The sequence below is a fragment of the Ovis aries genome, chromosome 3 (genome assembly GCF_016772045.2).
Source record: "Ovis aries strain OAR_USU_Benz2616 breed Rambouillet chromosome 3, ARS-UI_Ramb_v3.0, whole genome shotgun sequence".
NCBI lineage: Eukaryota > Metazoa > Chordata > Mammalia > Artiodactyla > Bovidae > Ovis > Ovis aries.
In genome coordinates, this window is record NC_056056.1 from 171,149,771 (window position 1) to 171,174,053 (window position 24,283).

Sequence of the window (24,283 nt, forward strand, 5' to 3'; positions counted from 1 at the left end):
TGTCACAAAATTTGGGGGTTTGGGGGTGGGGGGATAAAATTACAATACCTGCAAACTTAAAGGCAAGTCGTGAATTCTGGTGGCCAGCGTGCGGATTTCTCTGTCAGACAGGATACCAGATTGGTCTGTGTCAACTTCATCAAAAACTTGAGATATGTTCAGCGGCTGAACTGCACTCATGAGATAATAAAAATAAGAGAAGGCAAACTGCATGTCCTCGGAGTGGCGCACTTTGTGAAATGACGTCTTGTCAAATTCTTCAGGGAACCTGTCCAAATGTAACACACTGTGAGATCTGGATACTTACGATATGTATGGTACCCGACACTTGTGGCATCAGAATCTTCCTTCCCTCCTGCTGAGATAATACTTTCAACACACTAGTCATCACGTGTCAGAGCCATAGACGCAACATGGCGAGGATGTGAACTTCAAGCTGCTCTGGCTCTGAGCACAAGCAGAAAATTCAGACATAAGCGAGACTTACATGTCTTGCAGTTCCTGCATCACGATTCGGTCGATCATGTGAGGCATGTGTGCAGGGACTTTCCGAGATGTGAATCCAAACTTGCTGTTTAGAATTTTGTTTACGTATCGGAGGGAATCGGCGAATGTGTCTTTTAGCTGCCTCCCGGTGTGCTTGCTGTCAGTAAAGTAGGCCAGTTGTGTCTTCAGTGACTCTTCTTCCTGAAAGGAGAATTCCACCCAGCACAGCGTTACATTTACTGCACAAGTGTCCTGTGTTAACAAGAGACGGGGGTACTACTTCAGGTAGCATGGCAATAACTAGTCACTGTCGTGTGGGGAAAATGAAATGAGCACTAAACAGGTCTCCTTCTGCATCCTAAGACCAGGGCTCACCTGGTCGAGTTCAGTGAAAATACTGCAGACAAGCTGTTGACAGGGTTTTCTTCAGGGACTAGTAACTGACCGTGAGATTTCACAGCCCATTTCAATGCAACATTTAGAAAATCGATTTACAGTCCATTTGAGAGTGCTTTCAATATGAAGTTATTTCTACTGGTGAAATCAAAGCAGCAAGGACCTGAGTTTTGAAGACACAGGCTAGAATACAAAATTGGTTTCACCATATAACAGTGTTACTATTATGAAATGTAAAGAGCCCTGTCAAAACCACTAAGAGGTGAAAATGAATGGGCAAAGAATATTGGCAAAGAACCTGAACACACTTTACAGAAGATGAAATATTTTTCCTTCTCAAACTGATGAAAATATAGATTGATATTTGCTGCTGTTGGTTAGTCTGTGGAAAAACAAGCAGGCTTGCACACTGCTTGTCAAAGGAGGAAGGGGTGCAACATAAAAGGACGTATTTTATACACATTAGACCCTTTAACCCAGCAAGTCTACCTATAGAAATAAAGCTTCCCCAAGAGTAAGACATATGTACAAGAATATTTACTGCAACATTAGGTATCTGTAATTGCAAAACACTGGAAACAACTTACAGCTGTTAAAAAAACAATGGCGGTTTGCCCACATACTACCACATCAAAGGTGACTGCAGAGCAATGTATGTATAACTTCACTACTCCAAAACAAACTATATAGTTTATATATCTATAGGAAAATAGTTGAAGAATACCCACCAAGCTACATATTCATAGTGACTGTCTCAAGGAGATTAAGGAAGGGAGGAGGAGGAGACCTTTTCCTTTTTTATTGCCTTTTTTTTTGCATTGCTTCAATTTTTACCACAAGTTTATAGTGTTGCAGTTCAGAAAAAAGGAGGGTGGTGGTGGTGAGGACTCAACCACTAGTAAATGCTACCGTGTCAGGGACAAAAAAACACCCTGGAGTCAATGAAAGGAATGAAACTGCATTCCCTTCACCACCCTCCTGCAGCCTAACGTCTGCTCAGGCTGTGCTCTATTCATGACCCAACCTAGACCACAAGGTTTTTACCTCGGTCTGTTGACTACTCCCCACTTTTCAAAGGTTCCACACCTCCATGGATCCTTATCACACGGCCGCAGTTCTGGCCTCCCAGCTTGCTCTTTGAGTCTCTAAAAGCACTGACCCTACTGACCATCCTGAGCTCCTGGATGTTAGCAGAGGGATGGCGCTCCTGAGATGCACAAAGGACCCCCGGGCACCGTGAAGGCTGTGGTCAAGGAGGGACAGCTCCAACTCTGAGGATCAGCTCACACTCCTCTGCTGTTGTGACACAGGGAAAGCTAATGAATTTGTCTGTGTCTCAGGCTTTCCGTTATTGGAAAAGTACGCGATCTGACTGCACAAGGTATGCAAAAGCGGTTTCTGAAATAACATGCCAAGTGAAGATAAGATACCATCACAGCTCTCTGCTAGGAACTCAGGGTATGCCCCTGGCTGATCTCTTACTCACTCACACAAAGGCTGCTTCTGAAACTGCAAAATGGGGAGAACAGCCGAGATCCTTACAAGGTACTTTTATTGTTAGAATTATTGGGAAGATTCCTGGAGGAGGAAATGGCAACCCACTCCAGTATTCTTGCCTGAGGAAAATTCTTGCCTGAGAAGCCCATGGACAGAGGAGTCTGGCTGGCTACTGTCCATGGGGTCACAAAGAGTTGGACACAACTGAAGCAACTTAGCCACGTGAGCTGAGTTCAGTGGCGGGCACAGGGAAGTTCTGAATAAACAGTAGCTATTACTTTATCACCACCACTAACAAGGTTACTTTTTTCCTGAGCATGGGAAGGAATAAGGGTGCATGAAACTTACATCAAGCAGATCTTGGAAATACTTTTTCTTCTCCCATGGCAAAAAGCCCAGGTAACTGTCTGTGTAGTGCTGCAGTTTTCTTCCAGGTACTACTTCATTGCCACCAGGGTAACTGTTGGCATTTCCCTCTGTTTTTCTCTCTTGTTCTTTCCCTGTGATTACCTTTTCCTGCGTGTCCTTGCTTTCCAGTGGGAAAGTCAGAGATGAGAGCTTTTCTCTTGACACATTTCTGTCCCCTGCTTTTGGAGTCACGGTTATTGCCCTAAATCTTGCTCCCAGGGGTGGAATCTGGCTCTGGGAATGGTTGTTCACTGTCACTGTCACTGCTGGAAAAGGCGACGACTCCTGGAGTCTTTCAGATGTTCCTAAGTTGCTTCTGTGAACCTGTTTTGCCAATGGGGCCTCCAAACCGCCATTTCTTTGCTCTGTCGTTAGAGGGTGATTTACTGTTAACTTTCCATTTTGTGGGTTCATCAGAAAGGACCTCAGCAAGGCTGACTTGGACAGGTTGTATCCTTTCATGGTGATGTCTCCACGTTCTAGTTGCAAATCCAAGTTATTAAGGCTCAACTGGGTCTCTTTTGGAAGGAGTGAAATATTGACCTGTGGAATTTCCACCTCCACTTGGAATCTTCTTGTTGTGTTCACATCATGTCTTTTGACCTTAGGGAAGCGTTTTTCTTCGGGGATATCCTCAAACAAGATTTCTGCCTCTGGATGAAGTGTTGTGGAGCTCATCAAACTATGGTAAGCCTTCTGGGTCGTAGAATTCCGTTTGGGCTCCTCCCTCGTGTCAACCTCTACTACTATCTGGATTTTGAACTCCTCATCATTTTTACCTTGAAGTGTGAGATTAAAATGTATTGTGGTCGCGTTCATTCCACTGTGCATTAGGAGGTGGATGGTCTTCCACTTATTGGCGATAGAAGCATGTCGGATAATTGGGTTGTCACTATACGCACCTTCGATCCCCTTTTTGGCTATTTCTGCAAAGCTGAAATAAGGCAGGCATTCACCTTTTGGAATAACATAGTGAGTCTGGTTTGGGAGAAGAGTTACTTTATACAATTCATGAAAATGATCTAGAGGAAAAAACACAAACATGACTTTTAAAAAAAACTACACATTTTCCCCCTTTTCGTTTAATTCTTAGGGTTTTAGTTTTCACTTTCTAAGAGTGACTTTAAAATAATCAGAAATTCTATCACAAAAGCTATTGGTCTAGGGCTCTTTTGTACTTTCTGAAGCTATCACTATCATTGACATGGAATGCTGGGGCTGGTTCACTACCAAGGTAAGACACAATTCTGGACAGCAAATTCCAGTGGTCAACTTCTATAAAAAAAAAAAACAACAACTTTCTGACCAAAAGGACCTTCATTAATAATCCAGCAACAAGATCCAATATTCTACCATGCTTATTTAATCAACCACTGGTCTCTTTTTATTGTTCCCCAATTAAACCTTCACTGTATATTTTCAACTAAGATAAATCTGCTTAGTTTAAGAAAAAAAGCAGACTAGAGCAATAACAGGAATAGATGCAGCTTCAGTGTCTGTGGCTTTCTAAAGATCTGTGTCCTTCTCTTGTAACTCACAATTCGTTTGGATTTCAGGCTGGGAAAGGGCTACCTAGAGAATAATTAAATAAGAGAAGTGATCCAAATCCCCTCTATTTATCAAGGATTGTTATCCCCTTACTCTAAATATGTTTTTATGGCAGTAAATATACCTTGCCCACAGTCGCCAGCATCGAACCCACAGGATAAGACATTGCAGGCTTGGTCACAGAACTTATCGGCCAACCAGGAGTTTGCACATCCTTGATTACAGTAAGAGACGCCGGTCATTCCAGCACCAAAATGCCAGGGCTGTCCGACTCCGATACTTCCGGTGCCCCCAGCTCCTGCAATATAGCGGCTGGCACCACTGTTACCTGGAGGAGGAGGAGGAGAGAATCCTGTGGTGCTTACAATCTCGGGGAAAAAAACAGCTCCTAGTTCTCAATCAAGACTGATGCATGAATTTCTACCAGGAAAGGCTCACCCTGTTCTTCAATAGAAGCTTTTATGTACCTTAAAAAGACAACCTGAAAAGGGGGCGTCACCTGACAGTGAACTGGATGTGTGATGACCAGGCCTTGGCACTTAGAGCTGTGCAACCTGCCAGCACAGGTGGACGTGCTCCCGAGGACACATGCAGATGTGTCCGGAGAAGCAGGTGATTCTGAGCCTGTGACTCTGTGAGGACTGACAAGAGCACGTCCCAATGCAGGCGCCAACCCCCTGCCCGAGTATTACCGCTCTACGAGAGGCCAAGCTCTCCGGGCTGCACAGGCCCTCCGGCACGGCTGCATTCTCTGCCTGCAGCAGAGTGTGCAGATCTGCCTGAAACACAAAGCCTTGTCTCTTCCAGCACTCTTCTCTTTTCCACTCCTGCTTCCTCACGTGCACTAAGGAGATGACAGTATCTACACCTACTCTCTTTTCCTCTGGCGGCTGAGAAATTTAAGTGGATGATGGAGGATGCTTTCTAAGTTTAAATGCTTTATAAACTGAAAGGCAATAAATAAATGTAAAAACTTATTTCCTCGACAAGTCCAAATATAAGTGTATAAGACAGGAAGAAGAGGTGCTAAGGAGATGAGATCGTTTATTTCTTCCACATCTCTTTAGTCGTTCACTGACCTGGAGCAATCTGCTGACAGTCACTGGCCATGAACTCCTACAAAAACCAGTGAGAGTGAGCGATTCTTGCTCCTGTGCTCACATATTTAAGGGTAGGACTGATTTTCATATTTTTGAATAATAAAGGGCATTTGCAAGTGCAGGGTCAACATGGGAAAATGCCCCCAACAATGAAAACATGAATAAACTAGGTCATGGGTCCAAGAATGATGACTAATGAAAAAAATTCCAACAGCATAAACAAGCTACACCTGAACACATCCTCACCAGAGCAGTCACCACCGTCCCAATCACAGGCCGAATTATTACAAGCCTTGTCACAATAGCCGTCTTTGATCCAGGATCCTGGGCAGCCCTCAGCACAGTTGGGCACAGGCCATGTCAAATACACCTAGGATAAAGCCAGAGAGAAAATAAAATGGTTTCTGACTTCTGACACTTATTATTCTTAAGCTAGGATTCCTTTAAAAGAAAAATAACACAAATGGAGCCTGTAGAAAGGGCCATCCTGTGGTGGCTTCTTGGTCCCGCCCAGCTGACAGGTCTCAGCAGGCACAATCACTCTTTTCTGTTACTGGAGGACAGCAGACAAGGACTCAGCTTACAGCTTTAGTCTCACAAATGGTCTTATAAATAATCTATTGGTAAATAAAGCAGCAACACGCCAGACTTAAATCCAAGTACAAAAGCGTGCAGGTGGAAAGCGCGCAAGAAGTCACCGCTTTTCTGTGATGCTGTTGTCAACTCCTGAGTGGATTCATGTATCGTCTCATCGCAAGGCTGAAAAGGGGGGCGGATGACCTCTCAATGTCCTCACCTCCACACGTGAGGTCGTTATGAATTAATCAGCAGAGCATCTTGAGCTGTGAACAATTCTGCTTTCAAAAACAACTGACAGGCTACACGCGTGGTATGTGCTCAGCTGCTCAGTCGTATCAGACTCTCTGCAACCCCATGGACTGTAGCCCAACAGGCTCCTCTGCCCATGGAATTTTCCAGGCAAGAATACTGGAGTGGGTTGCCGTTTCCTACCCCAGGGGGTCTTCCCAAGCCAGGGATCAAACTCTCATCTCTTGTGTCTCCTGCATTGGCAGGCAGGTTTTTTTTTAACCACTGTGTCACTTGGGAAGCCCTGATCTGCTATATGGTTGCTTCCTAACATTTTTGAAAACTTTTAAAATCTCTATATCTTTGCACAGTCCAGCTACTTGGAAGGGCTTTCTTCATCTGGTTAACTCTTACTTGCTCTTCCAAGCTCATCTCACTCCCAGGATGACAATGCCTACACAGCTGACACCTAGAACATCTGTGCTCAGGACCAGTTTTTCCATCCTGCCCCTCAAAGCCAGAGTGACACCGGCTGCCTTGTGACACTTCATCCATGTCTTTAAAGCACTGCTGCTGCTGCTAAGTTGCTTCAGTCGTGTCTGACTCTGTGCAACCCCATAGATGGCAGCCCACCAGGCTCCCCCGTCCCTGGGATTCTCCAGGCAAGAACACTGGAGTGGGTTGCCATTTCCTTCTCCAATGCATGAAAGTGAAAAGTGAAAGTGAAGTCGCTCAGTCATGTCTGACTCTTAGCGACCCGATGGACTGCAGCCTACCAGGCTCCTCCGTCCATGGGATTTTCCAGGCAAGAGTACTGGAGTGGGGTGCCATTGCCTTCTCCCTTTAAAGCACTATGTTGAGCTAAATTTGTCTTGGGTGTTTTGCTGACGTGGTGAGCACAACAGTTTCCCAGTGATTTTGCTTTTCCCGCGTTGCAGTAGCAGAAAACACACAGGGTGGGTTTGGGTGTTAAGAACATAAGGAAGCCAAGTTCCTGCCACAGGAACTTTTCTTACTCCCTGATCGTTACCTCTCCTGAGCTCAGCACTCAGAACTGCTCATTTGGACAAATTTGAATATGATATATACACCGATTTCCCTATGTCCCATCTACAACTTCTAAGTGACTCTGAGAGGTTAACAGGCAGGAAGGCCAGGGGTCTCCAAACGGAGGAAATAGCCTGCAAGTGTCAGACATTTTTATCTCTCTTAAGCGGCAGGAGGAAACAAACTAGCGATATTTTTTCCTCCTCTATACAAATTTAAAAGGAGGTTTCTCTTAAAATTCTGTGTTGCCGTAACACCTGGTTTCACCTGAAGTTAACTATTCTCAAACCTAGAGATAACCAATGCCTTTTTCTTATGGAAATGTTCATCTTAAGCTATGCTAATGTGCTATGCATTTACCCCAAACTCTGTCTTCCAGTCGGTTCCTCCGCCTTTTGGCTCAGAACCTACTTGACAAACCAGTATGTTATACTCAGATATTGTTCCTCTAATCTATGTAAATGAAACTATTTGTGTGGTGATCTGCCCTTCTTCAAGATTCAAATTAATCATTTTATGGCCCAGGATAAACCATCTGGTGCCAAGATTATCCCAAAATGCATCTTACAGGTGAGGGGCCTGGTGCCATTCTGAATTTTAAGACATTCCTTTCTTTCATTAACAGGCTGCTAGTGACTATACAACATCCAGCTGAAGACTAGCAGGGGGGCACTCTTTCTGCCCCCTTCTGATGCCTACGTCAGAAGCTTTCTCTATCTCCTTTATACTTTAATAAAACTTTATTACACAAAAGCTCTGAGTGATCAAGCCTCGTCTCTGCCCCGGATTGAATTCTTCTCCTCTGGGGCCAAGAATCCCGGCGTCGTGATTCAACAACAGCCTCTCCACTCCTAGACCAGGCACCTCTTAGCTACTCACCTTCTGACCTTTGGAATGACTGTAGAAATCATCTGGCCAGACATCCTTCCCGAACATGACATCATCATTCAGGTAAATGAACTTCTGGGATAGCCCTTCGATGCGATGGATGTGACTTTCAATAGCAGGTGAACTGAAGGTGGGTAAGTGGCTCAGATTTCGAAAAACATCCTTTTAACAGACACAAAACAAGACAGAAGAAGGGGAATGAGAAGGGAGTTTTATTTTGTTTTTGGAGAGAAATTAGGGAGGGAGGTGAATGGAAGGATTAAAGGAAGGTGGAAGTGGAGGAGAGGAGAGTCGGGGGATGAAATGAGGGACCAGAAAAAGGAAAGGAGAAGATGGAACAGGAAACTGCAGTCTTGTGACCCATGGCAAGTCTCTACCTGGTGTGTGACTATTGTCACTCGGGGATTATCGAGGTTCAGCCAGGATGGAATCTGCCCGTTGGTGACAATGAAAATGTTCCGAACCCACGGCGCGTGCCTCTCGATAGATCGCAGCGAGTACCTCAGCTCTTCATTATCTTCAAAACGGCTGGCAGAAACATCTTCATCTTGCTTAGACTGAGGAAAGCATGGGGCACAGAAAAATACAAAATATCCCTAAGTCACACTGCCCCTCCTGACTGTCCCCTCTGTGCTCAGGGAACTCCAGCAAACTTTCAAAGACTGCACCCAGCTTTTAAACTTAAAAAAAAAAAAAAAAAGGAAAACACTCAGCATGTTTAAAACAACAACACAAAAACAGCATTTCTTTCACACACCTTTTTAAAGAAAAGGTCCTTGGCTCTGAATGTGGGTCATTTCAATTAGTATTAACCAATGGCAGTGACTGGGAATCAAGTCACTCCTCTGCAAGTCCTCCTCCTTCTAACAGGTGCGTGTGTGCTCACTCATGTCCAGCTCTCCGCAACCCCATGGACTGTAGCCCACCAGGCTGCTCTGTCCATGGAATTCTCCAGGTAAGAATACTGGAGTGGGTTGTTCATTTCCTCCTCCAGGGGATCTTCCCAACTCAGGGATCGAACCCACATCTCCTGCATTGGCAGGCGGATTCTTTACCATGAGCCACCTGGGAAGCCCTCTTCTAATACCATGACTTAGAAATCTTTAATAATCAAAACCCTCAGTTTGGGTTCTAAAAGAATCTCTGCCTTCCTTACCTGGCTGATGGCACTCAGATCCCATAATAAATATGCAGGACTTATGGTCAGTTCCTTTCCATTGATGGTCATATTCTTCTTCGTCTGCTTATTCAGTTCTTGGAAATCTTTGGGATTATTCAACTTTAGAAGTGCTACACTGGCCTCTGAATACAACTGCAACTATAAAATAGGAGAGTTACATGTGGGAAAACTGAACAACAAAGAAGACATCTTTAAATTCCCAGTTGATCCTTGATCTTAAATATAAATAACATGTTATATATACTACATATTGTGTACAACTATACTATGTGCTGTTTATTGTACCCATTAAATATATATCGCTGCCTTTACTAAGTCGCTTCAATCGTCTCCGACTCTGTGCGACCCCATAAATGGCAGCCCACCAGGCTCCACCGTCTCTGGGATTCTCCAGGCAAGAACACTGGAGGGGGTTGCCATTTCCTTCTCCAATGCATGAAAGCGAAAAGTGAAAGGGAATTTGCTCAGTTGTGTCTGAAGTCGCTCAGTGGTGTCCAACTCTTCGAGACCCCGTGGACTGCAGCCTACCAGGCTCCTCCATCCATGGGGTTTTCCAGGCAAGAGTCCTGGAGTGGGTCGCCAGTGCCTTCTCCGTAAATATATATTACATATATGTAAAAGATTAAAAGTTTCATATACATACCAGAAACAGCAAGCCAGTATCGTGGAGAGAAAACCTACACGGGCCAGACACATTTCCCAAATGAATGCAACAGACCAGCTATTTAGAAACAAGAGAGAGCTGGGGGCTGTGACAAATGGGACATCTCAGGCCCCATCTGAAAATGCAACCATTAGTCAACAGGGACAAAGGCAGCCGGATCTCTGGAGAGGCCGGAATCCCTAGTACCACATGAAACCTCGCAGTTTTCAACGGTGGCTCATAGAGTTTGGAGTGTCATGCATACGAACAAAACACACCTGTCACCAGGCTGTGGCCTCTGGTCTAGAATGCCACCTATCTGCCTACCCTGGGGACAGTCCCGCCAGGCGACGGCGCGGAAACTGTGTCGGCAGGTGTCTTGCGGCGCTCGGGCCCACACCTAGTCCTGGCAGGGCCGCCTGAAGTGCTTGCACAGGAAAACCACCTTGAGGGGCAGTGTTTTCAAAGCAACCATAAGTCCAAGAGGGAACATCACACAATCAACACATTTTACAAGCACGCTTCCCTACCTAGACCAGAGTCCACACCACCCTTGATAAGTTTTTGTTGTTGTTGCTTTAATTCTGTATCATACAATTTCCTGTGAAGAGAGGCTTTCAGAACTGAAAAAGCAGGGAGAGGGTTGAAAACCACTCATCTAGGACAGCAACACCCTACTGGTGAACTGGCTTTCCTAATAGGGTCAATTTCTTTCTTAATTTTTAGCCTTCTTAATTTATGAAAGCAAGGGACTTCGCTGGTGGTCCAGTGGCTAAGACTCTACGCTCCCAATGCAGGGGCCCAGGTTGGATCCCTGGTCAAGGAACTAGATCTCAGGTGCCACAACTAAGGTGCAGCCAAATTTTAAAAATAAAAAAAAAACAAGACAGAAAAAGCTTTTGCATATGCTACATGACTATATTTAGGTCCTTCTGCAAAGTTTTCTGAGTTTATGTAGGCCAAAAGTAGAGGTCAGAGTCAGAATTGCATTTATATCTCTTCCCCTTTGTATTATGTAGGCACTAACTCTCACTGCAAATTGTGTGTGGGTGTGTGTGTGCTGTCCTCTTTACTGATCAATTTCTCTTACCTAACAGTATCTGGTATACACAAAGCACTCACCGCAGACCTGTTCCTACCGCTGTCACTGTTCTGCCTCACTCTGTAGGAGAGGGATGGGAGGCAGGCCACGCAGGGCAAGCGTCCTCTGTCTGTTCCAAGTACCTAACAGTCTCCCTGTCCTCCCCCAGACTCCTCTCCCACAGAGATACTAACAGAACCTGGAGGGTTCTGGAGTGCAAAAATCACTATTCTAGGATATATAAATATCATACTTTAATATCCTAATTTAATTTTAAATTTATTGGGAAAATGAAAGTCGCTCAGTCCTGTCCAACTCCTTGTGACCCCATGGACTATATATAGTCCATGGAATTCTCCAGGTCAGAATACTGGTGTGGGTAGCCTTTCCCTTCTCCAGGGGATCTTCCCAACCCAGGGATTGAACCCAGGTCTCCTGCATTGCAGGTGGATTCTTTATCAGCTGAGCCACAAGGGAAGCCTAATTATGAAAGTGAAAGTACCTTTTATTAATCTCTTCTACTCAAGCTGCTTTTATTCTAGAAAACTACTTTGAAGTTTCACAGGGATTTGTCTAAGAGATGGAAAATTGGAAAAAGAGATGAAAACTAAAGAGCTTAAAGGAACGTTTGTATGTACGAAAAAAATTTTGTCAGCTGTCTTGAGTGGCGGAAAGGATCCTGTGTTAGCCGCTAGATGGCACCCTAATCCCAGACGCCTTAATTACTCTTCAGGGAAGAGACAGGAGGTGGTTAGGAAACCGCAGTGTGGTGAGTGCCTCAGGCTGGAGTTCTTAGCTTGGGAATCTGTGGGTCAACTGGTTCCATATTTAACTTCTTACTTGAAATTACAAGTCAGTCTTAATTCTTTAAATTACAAGACAGAACAGGTTCTACACCCACCCCCTGCAGACCCATAGCCAGACATGTAACATGACTGAGAAATGAAGTTTTGCTATTTTTTAAGCCACTGGGACTTTAGGATGTTTGTTACAATAACATTATCTAGAATGATGTGACCGATACACCTTTAGATGGTAGTGTGAGGTTAGGGAAAAAAATGTGCCAACTAATGCAACTGAAAAACAAATTAGCTCTTTTTAGTAATTTCAGAACTCAAGCAACTAGGTCTTAATATGTCCTGGTGGTTTTCTAAAACTTGTATCAGTTTCAGAGGTGCCTATGTTTAATCTACCAAAATGCTCACATGAGGAACAGAACCAAAATAAAGGGTGCCTGAAAATGGTTTTGTTTGCAAAACAAACAAAATTGTGTATGCGTTAAAAGGTACACAAGATGGCTTCAGGGAAATCACTGGAAAAAGGGGCATTAGTACAAATATTAATACAATTTACTATGACCTTGAACGTGTCATGCCTTGAACAGAGGTTTGAGGGGTCAGAGTCCAAGTCAGACAGAATGCTGTTCCCACCCTGCCCACACTGTCCTTCCGCAGAAACAAATTATCAATAACTGATCAGCCTTCAAGGATCCCATGTAGCCTCCTTCCTTTTGGAAACTTGTCACTGATCCATGCAGATCTTTCTTTCTTGTCTCTAAAATGCCAGCTCATCCTTGTTAGCTAACCTCATACTATTCTGTTTTGCTACTTGACCACTACATATACATATATATTGCCTTCAAAACAGCCTGAGGACAAGTGCATGTCCTCCATTTCTGCACACCCACTCAGCAACCAGCATCACTTAACTCAACCAAATGTGAGAATGCGCTTGACAGCTTGGGGAAGATCTTCTGCCTGTTCTAACATATGTTGAAGTGAACAAAAACATAACCAAAAAAAACAAGTGAAAAATTCACCATGAATGAAAACGTCCAAAAAGAAAATGATTTAGAGGAAGCTGAAAATGAAGACCATGGATATATGCTGCTGCTGCTGCTAAGTCGCTTCAGTCGTGGCTGACTCTGTGCGACCCCACAGACGGCAGCCCACCAGGCTCCCCTGTCCCTGGGATTCTCCAGGCAAGAACACTGGAGTGGGTTGCCATTTCCTTCTCAAACGCATGAAAGTGAAAAGTGAAAGTGAAGTTGCTCAGTCATGTCCGACTCTTAGTGACCCCATGGACTGCAGCCTTTAAAAAGACCATAACCTGATTTCTCAAAAGTTGAATTCTGTGTCCATCACATTAAAAAAAAAAAGTTCTACAGCAAATTAGAGGGTAATTAATCAGATCACAAAAGGACTCACATCTCAAGATATCGGGTAAAAAGTTCATTTGGATTTTTCTGTTAAGATGATAGGATTCTTCAGGCAAGAATACTGGAATGGGTAGCCATTCCCTTCTCCTGGGGATCTTACCCACCCAGGAGTCAAACCTGGGTCTCCCTCACTGCAGGCAGAAAGATTCTTTACCATCTGAGCCCACCAGGGAAGCCCTACGATATTATAGAGACACCCAAACAAAATTTTTGGCCAACCCAGTATCTCAAACTAGAAAGTTTTCAATAGAGAAGACTGCTTGATTTGTAAGATTATAGTCTACAGAAGAGTCTTCATGAATTCGAATCTATCACTTTGCAAACAAAACCATTTCAACTAACTCCCACTTCCCCTGATGGGGGTAAGAAGGGAATCTTACCTTGTTTTTCACTAAACAAGATGATGAAGGCCAAGTTGTTGGATGTATAAAATCATGACATCAATAAACTAAGACTCCTTTGAATAATGACTCCACTAAAACGGTTCCCTTTACATCCCAGGACACTGTATATGGCGGGTGTCAGAGTCTTGCTTCTTGCTCATTCTCTCAACAAGGCCCCCTAAATGCCAGGCCCAGAGATGATCACTAGGGTACAAGATGGGCAGGCAGTACCTGTCCTGAGATGCTCGCAGCCCACCCAGGGTCTCTGGAACAGACCTGAGCCCTAGGTGGCTTTGGAGGTCACGAGCCTTAGCAAAAGCCACTTGGAGGGTCCTGGGAAGGCACAGTGGTTCAGCCGTTCAGGTCCTGAACAGGAACCAACGTTGCAGCCCTTCCTCCTACGTGCCACAGGGCACCTCCAGTGTATTACCCTAAACTGAGCTTTCAGTTTCCTTCCCCAAATCTTACTTCTCCCATAAAGCTCTGAGTGTGGTTAATGTCACTATATCCATCTCCACTGGTTCACATCCACTTCCCCTTTCATTTTTCCTGCCATGTCCTCCAGGAGCTAATAAGTCACCGGGTCAGGCTGAGGGTTTCTCAGATGGTTCTGGAACCATTCTCATCACTGGCACCACTGCCAAGGCCCTTGTGGAACCTGAATGTCTTGTTGGGCTGTGGCAGCAGTGGCTGGGCTGGTTTCACTCGGTTATCCTTGGCAGTCCCTGGCACATAGCAGGTGTTTAATCAATGCTAAACTGGGAACCCAGTGGTTGGAAACTTCATTCTCAGGGTGCCCGTAATAGAACCAGGAAGTAGGACCCAAGGAAAGACAGTGCCTTGGAGGACCAGGCTTGAATGCTGACACCACCATCTTTCTGTGCTTCCTCTTTCTCATTTTCTCTTGAGCCTCCAAAAATCAGAAGCCCTTATTCCTGAAGCCAATCACAGGTGCTGGCACTGTGACAATGAGCTGCAATAAATACTGTGAATACCTGGCTGGATCCCCCAGGAGGTGCCAGCCTCCACAACAACAGGTCTGGGGACTCCAGGTCAACCTCCAGCCGGGTGACTGGCGGAGGAGGGGGCGTCCCCGTGGACAGAGCCTGGGGTTCTACTGCCTAGTTCAAGTCCTGCTCCTCCCTGCCTCTCCTGGCACTCACCACTCCTCACTGCCCCAAACTAGCCTACCAAAGAGGTGACCACAACTTGGATCTTTTGGCAGGCCACGCCCACCCAGCAGCAGATTTGCTGGTCAAAAGTACAGACACTAAGTCTACACCTGTACAACTAACAGCTAGGAAGCCAAGAAGCCGAATAAATGCTGATCTATGGTTTTATCTGCCCAAATCCATACTAAAAATAATTCAGGGGAAGGAGGAATATAATTATTTATTTTAAGAAAAAACTACAGATTAAGAAATAATTCAACCCTTACTGGGCTGGGCATTATCGTATTTCCAGGTACCAGAAAGAAAATTATGGCGGATAATATGAAGAAAAGACAGAAATGTCATTCATATTACCAAGGTGTTTACAAAGGTAATACAAAGTATCTTAAAACAGTGAAAACACTTAAGGGGAAAGGAAAGAAAGGGAACTTGGACAGGCAGATAGAAAATACGGTCCAGACGTAAACTCAATAACCCCCTAGTCACAGCTCTCCCCGCCACTACCTCCACCTCCATCCCTTCACCTCCCCATTGTTAAATGACATCAACAGGAGACAGAGGGAAGAAGCAAGAAGCTAAAAACAGTGGCACAATTTAGAGAACATTTCTTTGTAAAATCAGGAAGAGTAGAGCCTAGCAAATTCTGAACCAAGACCTGTATGCCCTCCATCCTGAGGGAGGAAGCATTCATACCGTACAACCCAGGCTACTGCTGACAGAACAGCAGGCGTCCTGAAAGAAGGTCGAAAGGACGGTACACCCACACGACCTGTGCCCTACATCAGTCAGACACATGAGTCCAAGGACAAGAAAGGTTAACACGTCACAGCCTCCAAAGTCAATTCTAACAGACGGGCTCGCTGTTCAGGTGTGAGAGTTAACGTGTATAAATACTATGTACGTTTGTGGCTCAGCTAGCTATTAAGCAATGAAGGGCTCCCATTATCAAATTCCCGGGCATCTGCAGCATTCCCCTATGTGAGTGGAAGCGCTACCGAAGTCCACAGGTTGGGGCCTGTGTACCTACAAACACGTGCTAGGTCTCCCCTACCCTCTCCTTCCACCAGGACTTCCATCTGCTGCTACATTCTCAGCAGCTGTAACAGCACCTGACCCACACAGATGCGCCTTTGTTAAACAAATGAATCCTTATGCTGCCCGGGAAACCTACAATCCAAGTCAGACTCCTAAAATCTGTAACTAAGAGTAAAATTGAGAGTAAAAAAACCCAGAATCTTCTTTCTACAAATAAAAAGCTGTCTTCATGACAGCATATGTGACAGAATGGAGAATCTCTTTGCTTCATTTGGGTTTTTTGATTAATTTTTTGGCCACGCCACTCAGTTTATCGAATCTTAGTTCCCCAAGCAGGGATTGAACCTGGACCCTCAACAGTAAAAGCACAGAGTCCTAACCACCGGACCACTAGGGAATTCCCCCTCTCTGCTTCTTGTTGTCAGCTGTACTATTAATATAACGGAAGGGGCTGCCAAGACGAGGCATGTGCTATACTAATTGCTCTATTTTCTAAGCTCTTACCAGTTTTATTTTAGAAGAAAGATTTTCTGGCAATTTTGCTTTTAGTTGATTTGTTTCCTTGAATGTCGGTGGAAATCCACTCAGGAAAGCCAAATCTTGCATTAGCACTAGCCCAGGGACTTCCTTATCTGTTGTCTAAAATAAGAACAGGAAAAACACAGCTCACTTTCCAGATCATAACGCTGGTGAAAACTTACAGCTGAGAAAACTAGGAAAGATCTATTATTGCATCACACACACTTCAAAACAAGAATGGTATGATTATTTAAATCAATACTAGTACTGGAAAGCTAGGCTTAGAGGAAAAGTAGACATTAAAAAGCCTCTCTAAGTAAAACAGCTTTATTTCTCACACTTTTATTCTAATGGATTACAAAAATACAGCTAATTTGAAGTAACATACCAAATAGCCCCTCCAAACTGTCTGTCTGCTGTTTCCTTTAAACATTCCAGCCTGGGCATCTTCAACTACAACAAAAAATACAATAAACAAGCATGATTTCAATGAATATGTAACCATGATGTCTGGTAGGACACTGTACAAGGCATTTTGAGAGCTGTCAAATTTTCCAGTGGTCATGGATGGGTGTGGGAGCTGGACCATAAAGAAAGCTGATCACCGAAGAATCGATGCTTTTGAACTGTAGTGGTGAAGACTCCCTTGGACTGCAAGGAGATCCAACCAGTCCATCCTAAAGGAAATCAGTCCTGAATATTCACTGGAAGGACTGATGCTAAAGCTGAAACTCCAGTACTTTGGACACCTGATGTGAAGAGCTGACTCATTTGAAAAGCCCTGATGCTGGGAAAGGTTGAGGGCAGGAGGAGAAGGGGATGACAGAGGATGAGATGGTTGGATGGCATCACTAACTTAATGGACATGAGTTTGAGTAGGCTCTGGGAGTTGGTGATGGACAGGGAAGCTGCAGTCCATGGGGTTGCAAAGAGTTGGACACGACTGAGCGACTGAACTGAACTGAACCCAGTATAATACATGGTCTCAAAGAAAAGGTAGTTGGGGGAGACAAAATTAACCCATCCAACAAAAGGGGAACTACAGTAACCCACTGTCATTCTGCAGTACTGAAGGAGAGGCTCCTGTGTGCAGAGGAAACAGAAATGAGAGATTGACAGGAATCAGAGAGGTACGACCAAACATCAAACATCAACAAGTTGCATTTAAGAAATAAAATTGTTTGACCAGAGTAAAACATTTGGGAGCGGTGGGTACGAGGAAAAGAGGGCAACCAGAAGGGGCCCTTGGCCAGTGGCATTTGTTGATAGATGGACGGTGGGAGCCACTGTAGGTCCTGGGGATTCCCCGAGTCACAGTGAACTCCTGGGACTCATCAGGTAATGCGATTAGAGCAGATTAACTTGGGGGTAGGGTATGGCAGAAAGTGAAGAGGAACTAAAAAGCCTCTTGATGAAAGTGAAAGTGGAGAGGGGAAAAAGTTGACTTAAAGCTCAACATTCAGAAAATGAAGATCATGGCATCCGGTCCCATCACTTCATGGGAAATAGATGGAGAAACAGTGGAAACAGGGTCAGACTTTATTTTGGGGGGCTCCAAAATCACTGCAGATGGTGACTGCAGCCATGAAATTAAAAGATGCTTACTCCTTGGAAGGAAAGTTATGACCAACCTAGACAGCATGTTGAAAAGCGGAGACATTACTTTGCCAACAAAGGTCTGTCTAGTCAAGGCTATGGTTTTTCCAGTGGTCGTGTATGGATGTAAGAGTTGGACTGTGAAGAAAGCTGAGTGCCGAAGAATTGATGCTTTTGAACTGTGGTGTTGGAGAAGACTCTTGAGAGTCCCTTGGACTGCAAGGAGATCCAACCAGTCCATTCTGAAGGAGATCAGCCCTGGGATTTCTTTGGAAGGAATGATGCTGAAGGTGAAACTCCAGTGCTTTGGCCACCTCATGAGAAGAGTTGACTCATTGGAAAAGACTCTGATGCTGGGAGGGATTGGGGGCAGGAGGAGAAGGGGACAACAAAGGATGAGATGGCTGGATAGCATCACTGACTCGATGGACGTGAGTCTGTGTGAACTCCAGGAGTTGGTGATAGACAGGGAGGCCTGGCATGCTGCGGTTCATGGGGTCGAAGAGAGTCGGACACGACTGAGCAACTGAACTGAGGGTGATAGAAGGCAATGGCACCCACTCCAGTACTCCTGCCTGGAAAATCCCATGGACAGAGGAGCCTGGTGGGCTGCAGTCCATGGGGTCGCTAAGAGTCGGACATGACTGAGTGACTTCACTTTCACTTTTCACTGTCATGCATTGGAGAAGGAAATGGCAACCCACTCCAGTGTTCTTGCTTGAAAATCCCAGGGACAGGGGAGCCTGGTGGGCTGCCATCTATGGGGTCACACAGAGTTGGACACGACTGAAGCAACTTAGCAGCAGCAGCAGCAGGAGAGAGGGTGATAGGCTTCCCAGGTGGTGCAGTGGTAAAGAATCCGCCTGCTCACACAGGAGACCTGGGTTCAATCCCTGGATTGGGACAATCCCCTGGAATAGGAAATGGCAACCCATTCCAGTATTCTTGCCTCAGAAATCCCCTGGACAGAGGAGCCTAGCAGGCTACAGTCCATGGGGTCGCCAAGAGTCATACATGACTGAGCAACTAAGCATGCACAAGCAAGGAAAGTGATGACACATGCCTACCAGGAGACAGGTGTCAAGTGACGGTGACAAATGTAGTCAGCACGCCTGCTGACATCTGGAGATCGCGGAAAGCAGGAGAGACCAGAAGGCTGGAATTCTCATTCTCAAAACAGACACAGGAAGCAGGGTCTACAGATTATAGCCTCCAAGATGGATGTCAACCCTGGGCAAGAGTCTCAAACGTACCATAAAAATATAGTTGGTGAGTACTGGAGAACAGGAATAGGAATATTCACAATATACTGTTTATCTTTAATGGAAGCACTGAGTGCTAACAACATGAGTTCATTATGGATAAATTTAGCAGATACACACCTCACTCTGTACGCATCTGTCTCTCCCCGTTGATAAGGTGGATTCTATACTGGTAGATCATTTCATGGCAAACACACGGAGGAAGAGTGGAAACAGTGACAGATTTTATTTTCATGGGCTCCAAAATCACTGTGGATGGTGACTGCAGCCATGAAATTAAAAGATGCTTGCTCTTTGGAAGGAAAGCTATAACAAACCTAGACAGCGTATTAAAAAGTAGAGATATCACTTTGCTGACAAAGGTCCATATAGTCAAAGCTATGGTTTTTCCAGTAGTCACGTATGGATGTGAGTGTTGAATCATAAAAAAGGCTGACCACCACAGAATTGATGCTTTCAAATTGTGGTGCTGGAGAAGACTCTTGAGAGTCCCTTCGACTGCAAGGAGATAAAAACCAGTCAATCCTAAAATAAATCAACCCTGAATATTCACTGGAAGGACTCATACTGAAGCTGAAGCTCTAATACTCTGGCCACCTGATGCAAAGAGCCGACTCATTGGAAAAGACCCTGATGCTGGGAAAGATCGAAGGCAGGATGAGTAGAAGGCGACAGAGGATGAGACAGTTGGATGGCATCACCGACTCAATGGACATGAGTTTGAGCAACCTCCAGGAGTTGATGATGGACAGGGAAGCCTGGCGTGCTGCAGTCCATAGGGTCACAAATAGTCAAACATGACTTAGCAACTGAACAACAATACTGGTCGATCAGACAATTAGAAGAGTTGCACGATATGTATTTGTTCATAATCTCAGGAAGGCAGCTAAACAACACCTCATGTCATCTTTATGGGTCTAAAAGAGACTAGATCTCAAGTTAGGCAGGTTATAACCAATTCTGACCAGAGAGTATAAAATTTTAAAAGTTACAGTCAACCCAGAGAGGGGTTTTGGAGGTCTGCTATAGGTTCTGTCTTGTTCAACAAGCCATCAAGGTTTTGGAAGATACAGAAGTGATGCTTGTGAAACGTGTGGGCACAGAGAAGCTATTACCCTGGGTAACAGACCAAGGGTTCCCCAAAGTCCTTGACTGTTTACAACCATCAGTCAAATCTAGCAAAATAAAGTCTCCTACAAATAAAGGTAAGATCTTTAACTGGGCAACAAAGCAAAACCAAGTATAAATTAAAAGGAATCTTTGAATAAAAATAAAAATTTAAAAATAAATAAAATAGGTAGTGGTTAGTTAGTAACTAACTAGTTAGAGCTAGTAAATGTAAGTTTTTTTAAAAAGACTTAGAGGAGTTTTACTCGACAGTGAGTTCAGGATGAGTCAGTAATGCTAAGGCCATACTGAATTTCCTCCTAACGTTGTGCTTCTAAACAGGAGAGGGCTTAGAATAAGAAGGGTGATATTCCCCAACACCAACCCATCAGGAAACCCTATTGAGTTGACCTTCAAAATATTCTGAATCTAACCACTTCTCACCACCACACTGATCCAAGCCCTTTCCTTCTTACCTCAAGTATTACAACCTTTGCCCCTCCTCAGTCTATTCCCACTATAGCAGCCAGACTGATTCTTCTGGAACATAAGTCAGATCACAAAACCCTTCAATGATTGATTCCTCAACACACTCTGATTTAAAAGCAAAAGCCTGTCATGGCTAACATGTACCATTTGGTGCCTGTTACTTCTCTGGGCTCATCTCTTGCTCTCTCCTCCTTGTTCACTCTATCCTAGCCTCACTGGCCTCCCTGCTCTTCTTTGAACATGACAGACAGACTCCTGCCTCAGGGGCTTTCCACTGGCTATTCCACTTTCCTTGTATGTAGGGAATGTATGGAGAAGCACTGCTTGCCCACATACTCATGTGGCAGGCTTTCTCACCTCCTTCAAATTTTCATCAGAAATCACGTTCTCAGGGAATCTGCGCTCGCCCTCCAGTTTCCCCTGTCCTATCTGTCTCTACAGCATTCATCCTCAAACTGTAGGGTTTAACCTGTACGCTGCATCAGTTGTCTGATCCCTGCGCCAAGAGGTGAATTTGATGAGGGCAGAGATTTCTGTCCATCTGTTCACTTCTGCATCTGGCATACAGTATGCACTTGATAAACACTGAAGAAATAGTCCCGATCTCTTTGAAGACTGAACCACATTGGAATAGTGTTCAACTCCAGCTGAAACACTTTAAAGGTAATAGAAACTAAAAGTTCATTCTGTGAGGAGCAAACTAGGGTGCAGTCAAGTACCTAAGAGACAGCTAAAGGAAGAAAAATGCTACACAGGACAGGGATTAGCTCCACAGGACCCCAAGGGTACAAGCTGAACCGGTATGAGAAAGCTATAAGGAAGCACTTCGTAGTTCCTCATAAAAATCAATGTAGCCCAGAGGCAGAATCAATTGTCACAGGAGGAAATTCATTTCCTAAACATCAAAGGAGATAAGCTTGACTAGAAAACCCATTTTGCTGAGGAGATGCGGGTCTTGGCTGCAGGGCTGGACTGGCCTGCTGAAGTCCTGTCCAATTGGCAGTCAAGGACACAACAGAAGTGGTAAGGCGATCAGGAGAGGGCAGAAATGACACATTTCAAAGAAAAAAAAAAAAACAAAACCCAACAGATCTCAATGATTAACTGGAAAGAGGTTAAATGAGATTATCTTTAAAATGCCAAACATGGCTAAAATTTCTTAATCTAGATCAGGGTTTGGCAGTCCATGGTCCAAAATCTAGCCATTACTGGATTCAGCATGGCCCCAATCTAAAAACAATGTTAACATTTTTAAACAGCTGAATGTTTATACAAATACCTACATGATATCTGGCATTTTGCCTCTTAGCTCACAAAGCATAAACTATTTACTACCTGGTCCTTTAAGGAACAATTCTGCCATCCGTGATCTAGATACCTAAGCATGATAAAGGAGTGAGTCTGTGGCCTACTAAAAATGGAAGCTACATGAAGGCAGGAATGTGCCCTTTTTTATTCTGTTGTTTCCCTAAAACAACCACCAAGTCAGAGTAGTGGCTCAACAAATATTTACTAAATGAGTCAATGTGATAAGCAAGACAGTCAAATAAAAACCCAAGTGGAAATTAAAAACCAGTGTTTAAGAAACTACTACTTACTATGAATCTTGCCTATATCACACATGACAACCCTTTTTTTTGGCCACATATGGGATCTGTTCCCTGACCAGTGATCAAACCCACACCCCCTGCATTGGAAGTGTGGAGTCTTAATCACTGGACTGTCAGAGAAACCCCAAACTTTACAATCTTTTACATCTTTGACATGTCATAAAATGAGTAGAAGAAAACCCAAGATTCTCTCCATAGACTTTATAACTGAGTTATAATTGCTAACATAATATCATTCCTTTTTCTCTTCTGGTGAAGTGTTGTAAGAGTAAATTGCCAATATCCACTGGATCACTGAAAAAGCAAGCAAGGTACAAAAAAAAACATCTACTTCTGCTTTATTGACTACTCCAAAAAACTGTGCGGATCACAACAGACTGTGGAAAATTCTTAAAGAGATGGGAATACCAGATCACCTGACCTGCCTTCTGAGAAATCTGTATGCGGGTCAAGAAGCAACAGTTAGAACTGGATATGGAACAACAGACCAGTTCCAAATTGGGAAAGGAGTACGTCAAGGCTGCAAACTGTCACCCTGTTTATTTAACTTATATGCAGAGTACATCATGAGAAATGCCGGGCTGGATGAAGCACAAGCTAGAATCAAGATTGCTAGGAGAAATATTAATAACCTCAGATATGCAGATGATACCACCCTTACGGCAGAAAGCAAAGAACTAAAGAGCCTTTTGATGAAAGTGAAAGAGGAGAGTGAAAAAGTTGGCTTAAAACTCAATATTAGGAAAACTAAGATTATGGCATCCAGTCCAATCACTTCATGGCAAACAAATGGGGAAAAAACAGAAACAGTGAGAGACTATTTTTTGGGCTCCAAAATCACTGCAGGTGGTGACTGCAGCCATGAAATTAAAAGACGCTTGTTCATTGGAAGGAAAGCCATGATCAACCTAGACAGCATATTGAAAAGCAGCAACATTACTTTGCCAACAAAGGTCCGTCTAGTCAAAGCTATGGTTTTTCCAGTAGTCATGTATGGATGTGAGAGTTGGACTATAAAAAAAGCTGTGTGCTGAAGAATTGATGCTTTTGAACTGTAGTATTGGAGAAGACTCTTGAGAGTCCCTTGGACTGCAAGGAGATCCAACAAGTCTATCCTAAAGGAAATCAGTCTTGAATATTCACTGGAAGGACTGATGCTGAAGCTGAAACTCCAATACTCTGGTCACCTGATGTGAAGAACTGACTCATTGGAAAAGACCCTGATGCTGGGAAAGACTGAAGGCAGGAGGAGAAGGAGCCGACAGAGGATGAGATGGTTGGATGGCATCACTGACTCAATGGACATGAGTTTGAGTAAGCTCCGAGAGTTGGTGATAGACAGGGAAGCCTGGGGTGCTACAGTCCATGGGGTCACAAAGAGTTGGACATAACTGAACTGAACTGAAAGCTAAACTCAGGCAAACAATAAATCAGGTAACTTGTTAAATTTGTCAAAAATTATCCTTTTACTTTCCCTATATATTTAAAAATGTAGCATAAATTTAAAAAACAAGTTTCTATACAAAATCGTTCAGAAACAGGTTGGTAATGTGAAGGGGGAGATGTCTGTACTTGGACCTTTCAAATCACAAATAGTAAGTCCCAGGAAATGAGCACTATGTTAGACATTGTTCAGTACACAAACTGGTGAGGAGGTTTCTGCTCTGAAGAAATTAGATGAGAACCCCATAAACTCCTAAGCAGTCAAAAACTAAGTTGTGAGTTAGATTACAAGTACTATAGGGATACAGAAAAATAAAATCATTGTGAATGTACTAGTCCAGGATCCTCATGGGGCTGGAAAGAACTGT

General features: G+C 44.1%; 1 protein-coding gene across 3 annotated transcripts in view; it reads right to left on the reverse strand.

The window, feature by feature from the left end:
• GNPTAB (N-acetylglucosamine-1-phosphate transferase subunits alpha and beta) overlaps nt 1–24,283 on the reverse strand; it is an 84,791-nt gene that overhangs the window by 14,674 nt on the left and 45,834 nt on the right. For all 3 annotated transcript variants that reach the window (XM_042247144.1, XM_027967669.2, XM_060413132.1), the window contains exons 6-15: nt 16,797–16,861; nt 16,394–16,528; nt 9,334–9,495; nt 8,555–8,734; nt 8,169–8,339; nt 5,682–5,805; nt 4,460–4,663; nt 2,728–3,809; nt 488–687; nt 49–268 (exon numbers count right to left, since the gene is read on the reverse strand). In XM_042247144.1, the coding sequence (XP_042103078.1) occupies nt 49–268; nt 488–687; nt 2,728–3,809; nt 4,460–4,663; nt 5,682–5,805; nt 8,169–8,339; nt 8,555–8,734; nt 9,334–9,495; nt 16,394–16,528; nt 16,797–16,861 (2,543 nt within the window). The remainder of the gene's footprint in view (nt 1–48; nt 269–487; nt 688–2,727; nt 3,810–4,459; nt 4,664–5,681; nt 5,806–8,168; nt 8,340–8,554; nt 8,735–9,333; nt 9,496–16,393; nt 16,529–16,796; nt 16,862–24,283) is intronic.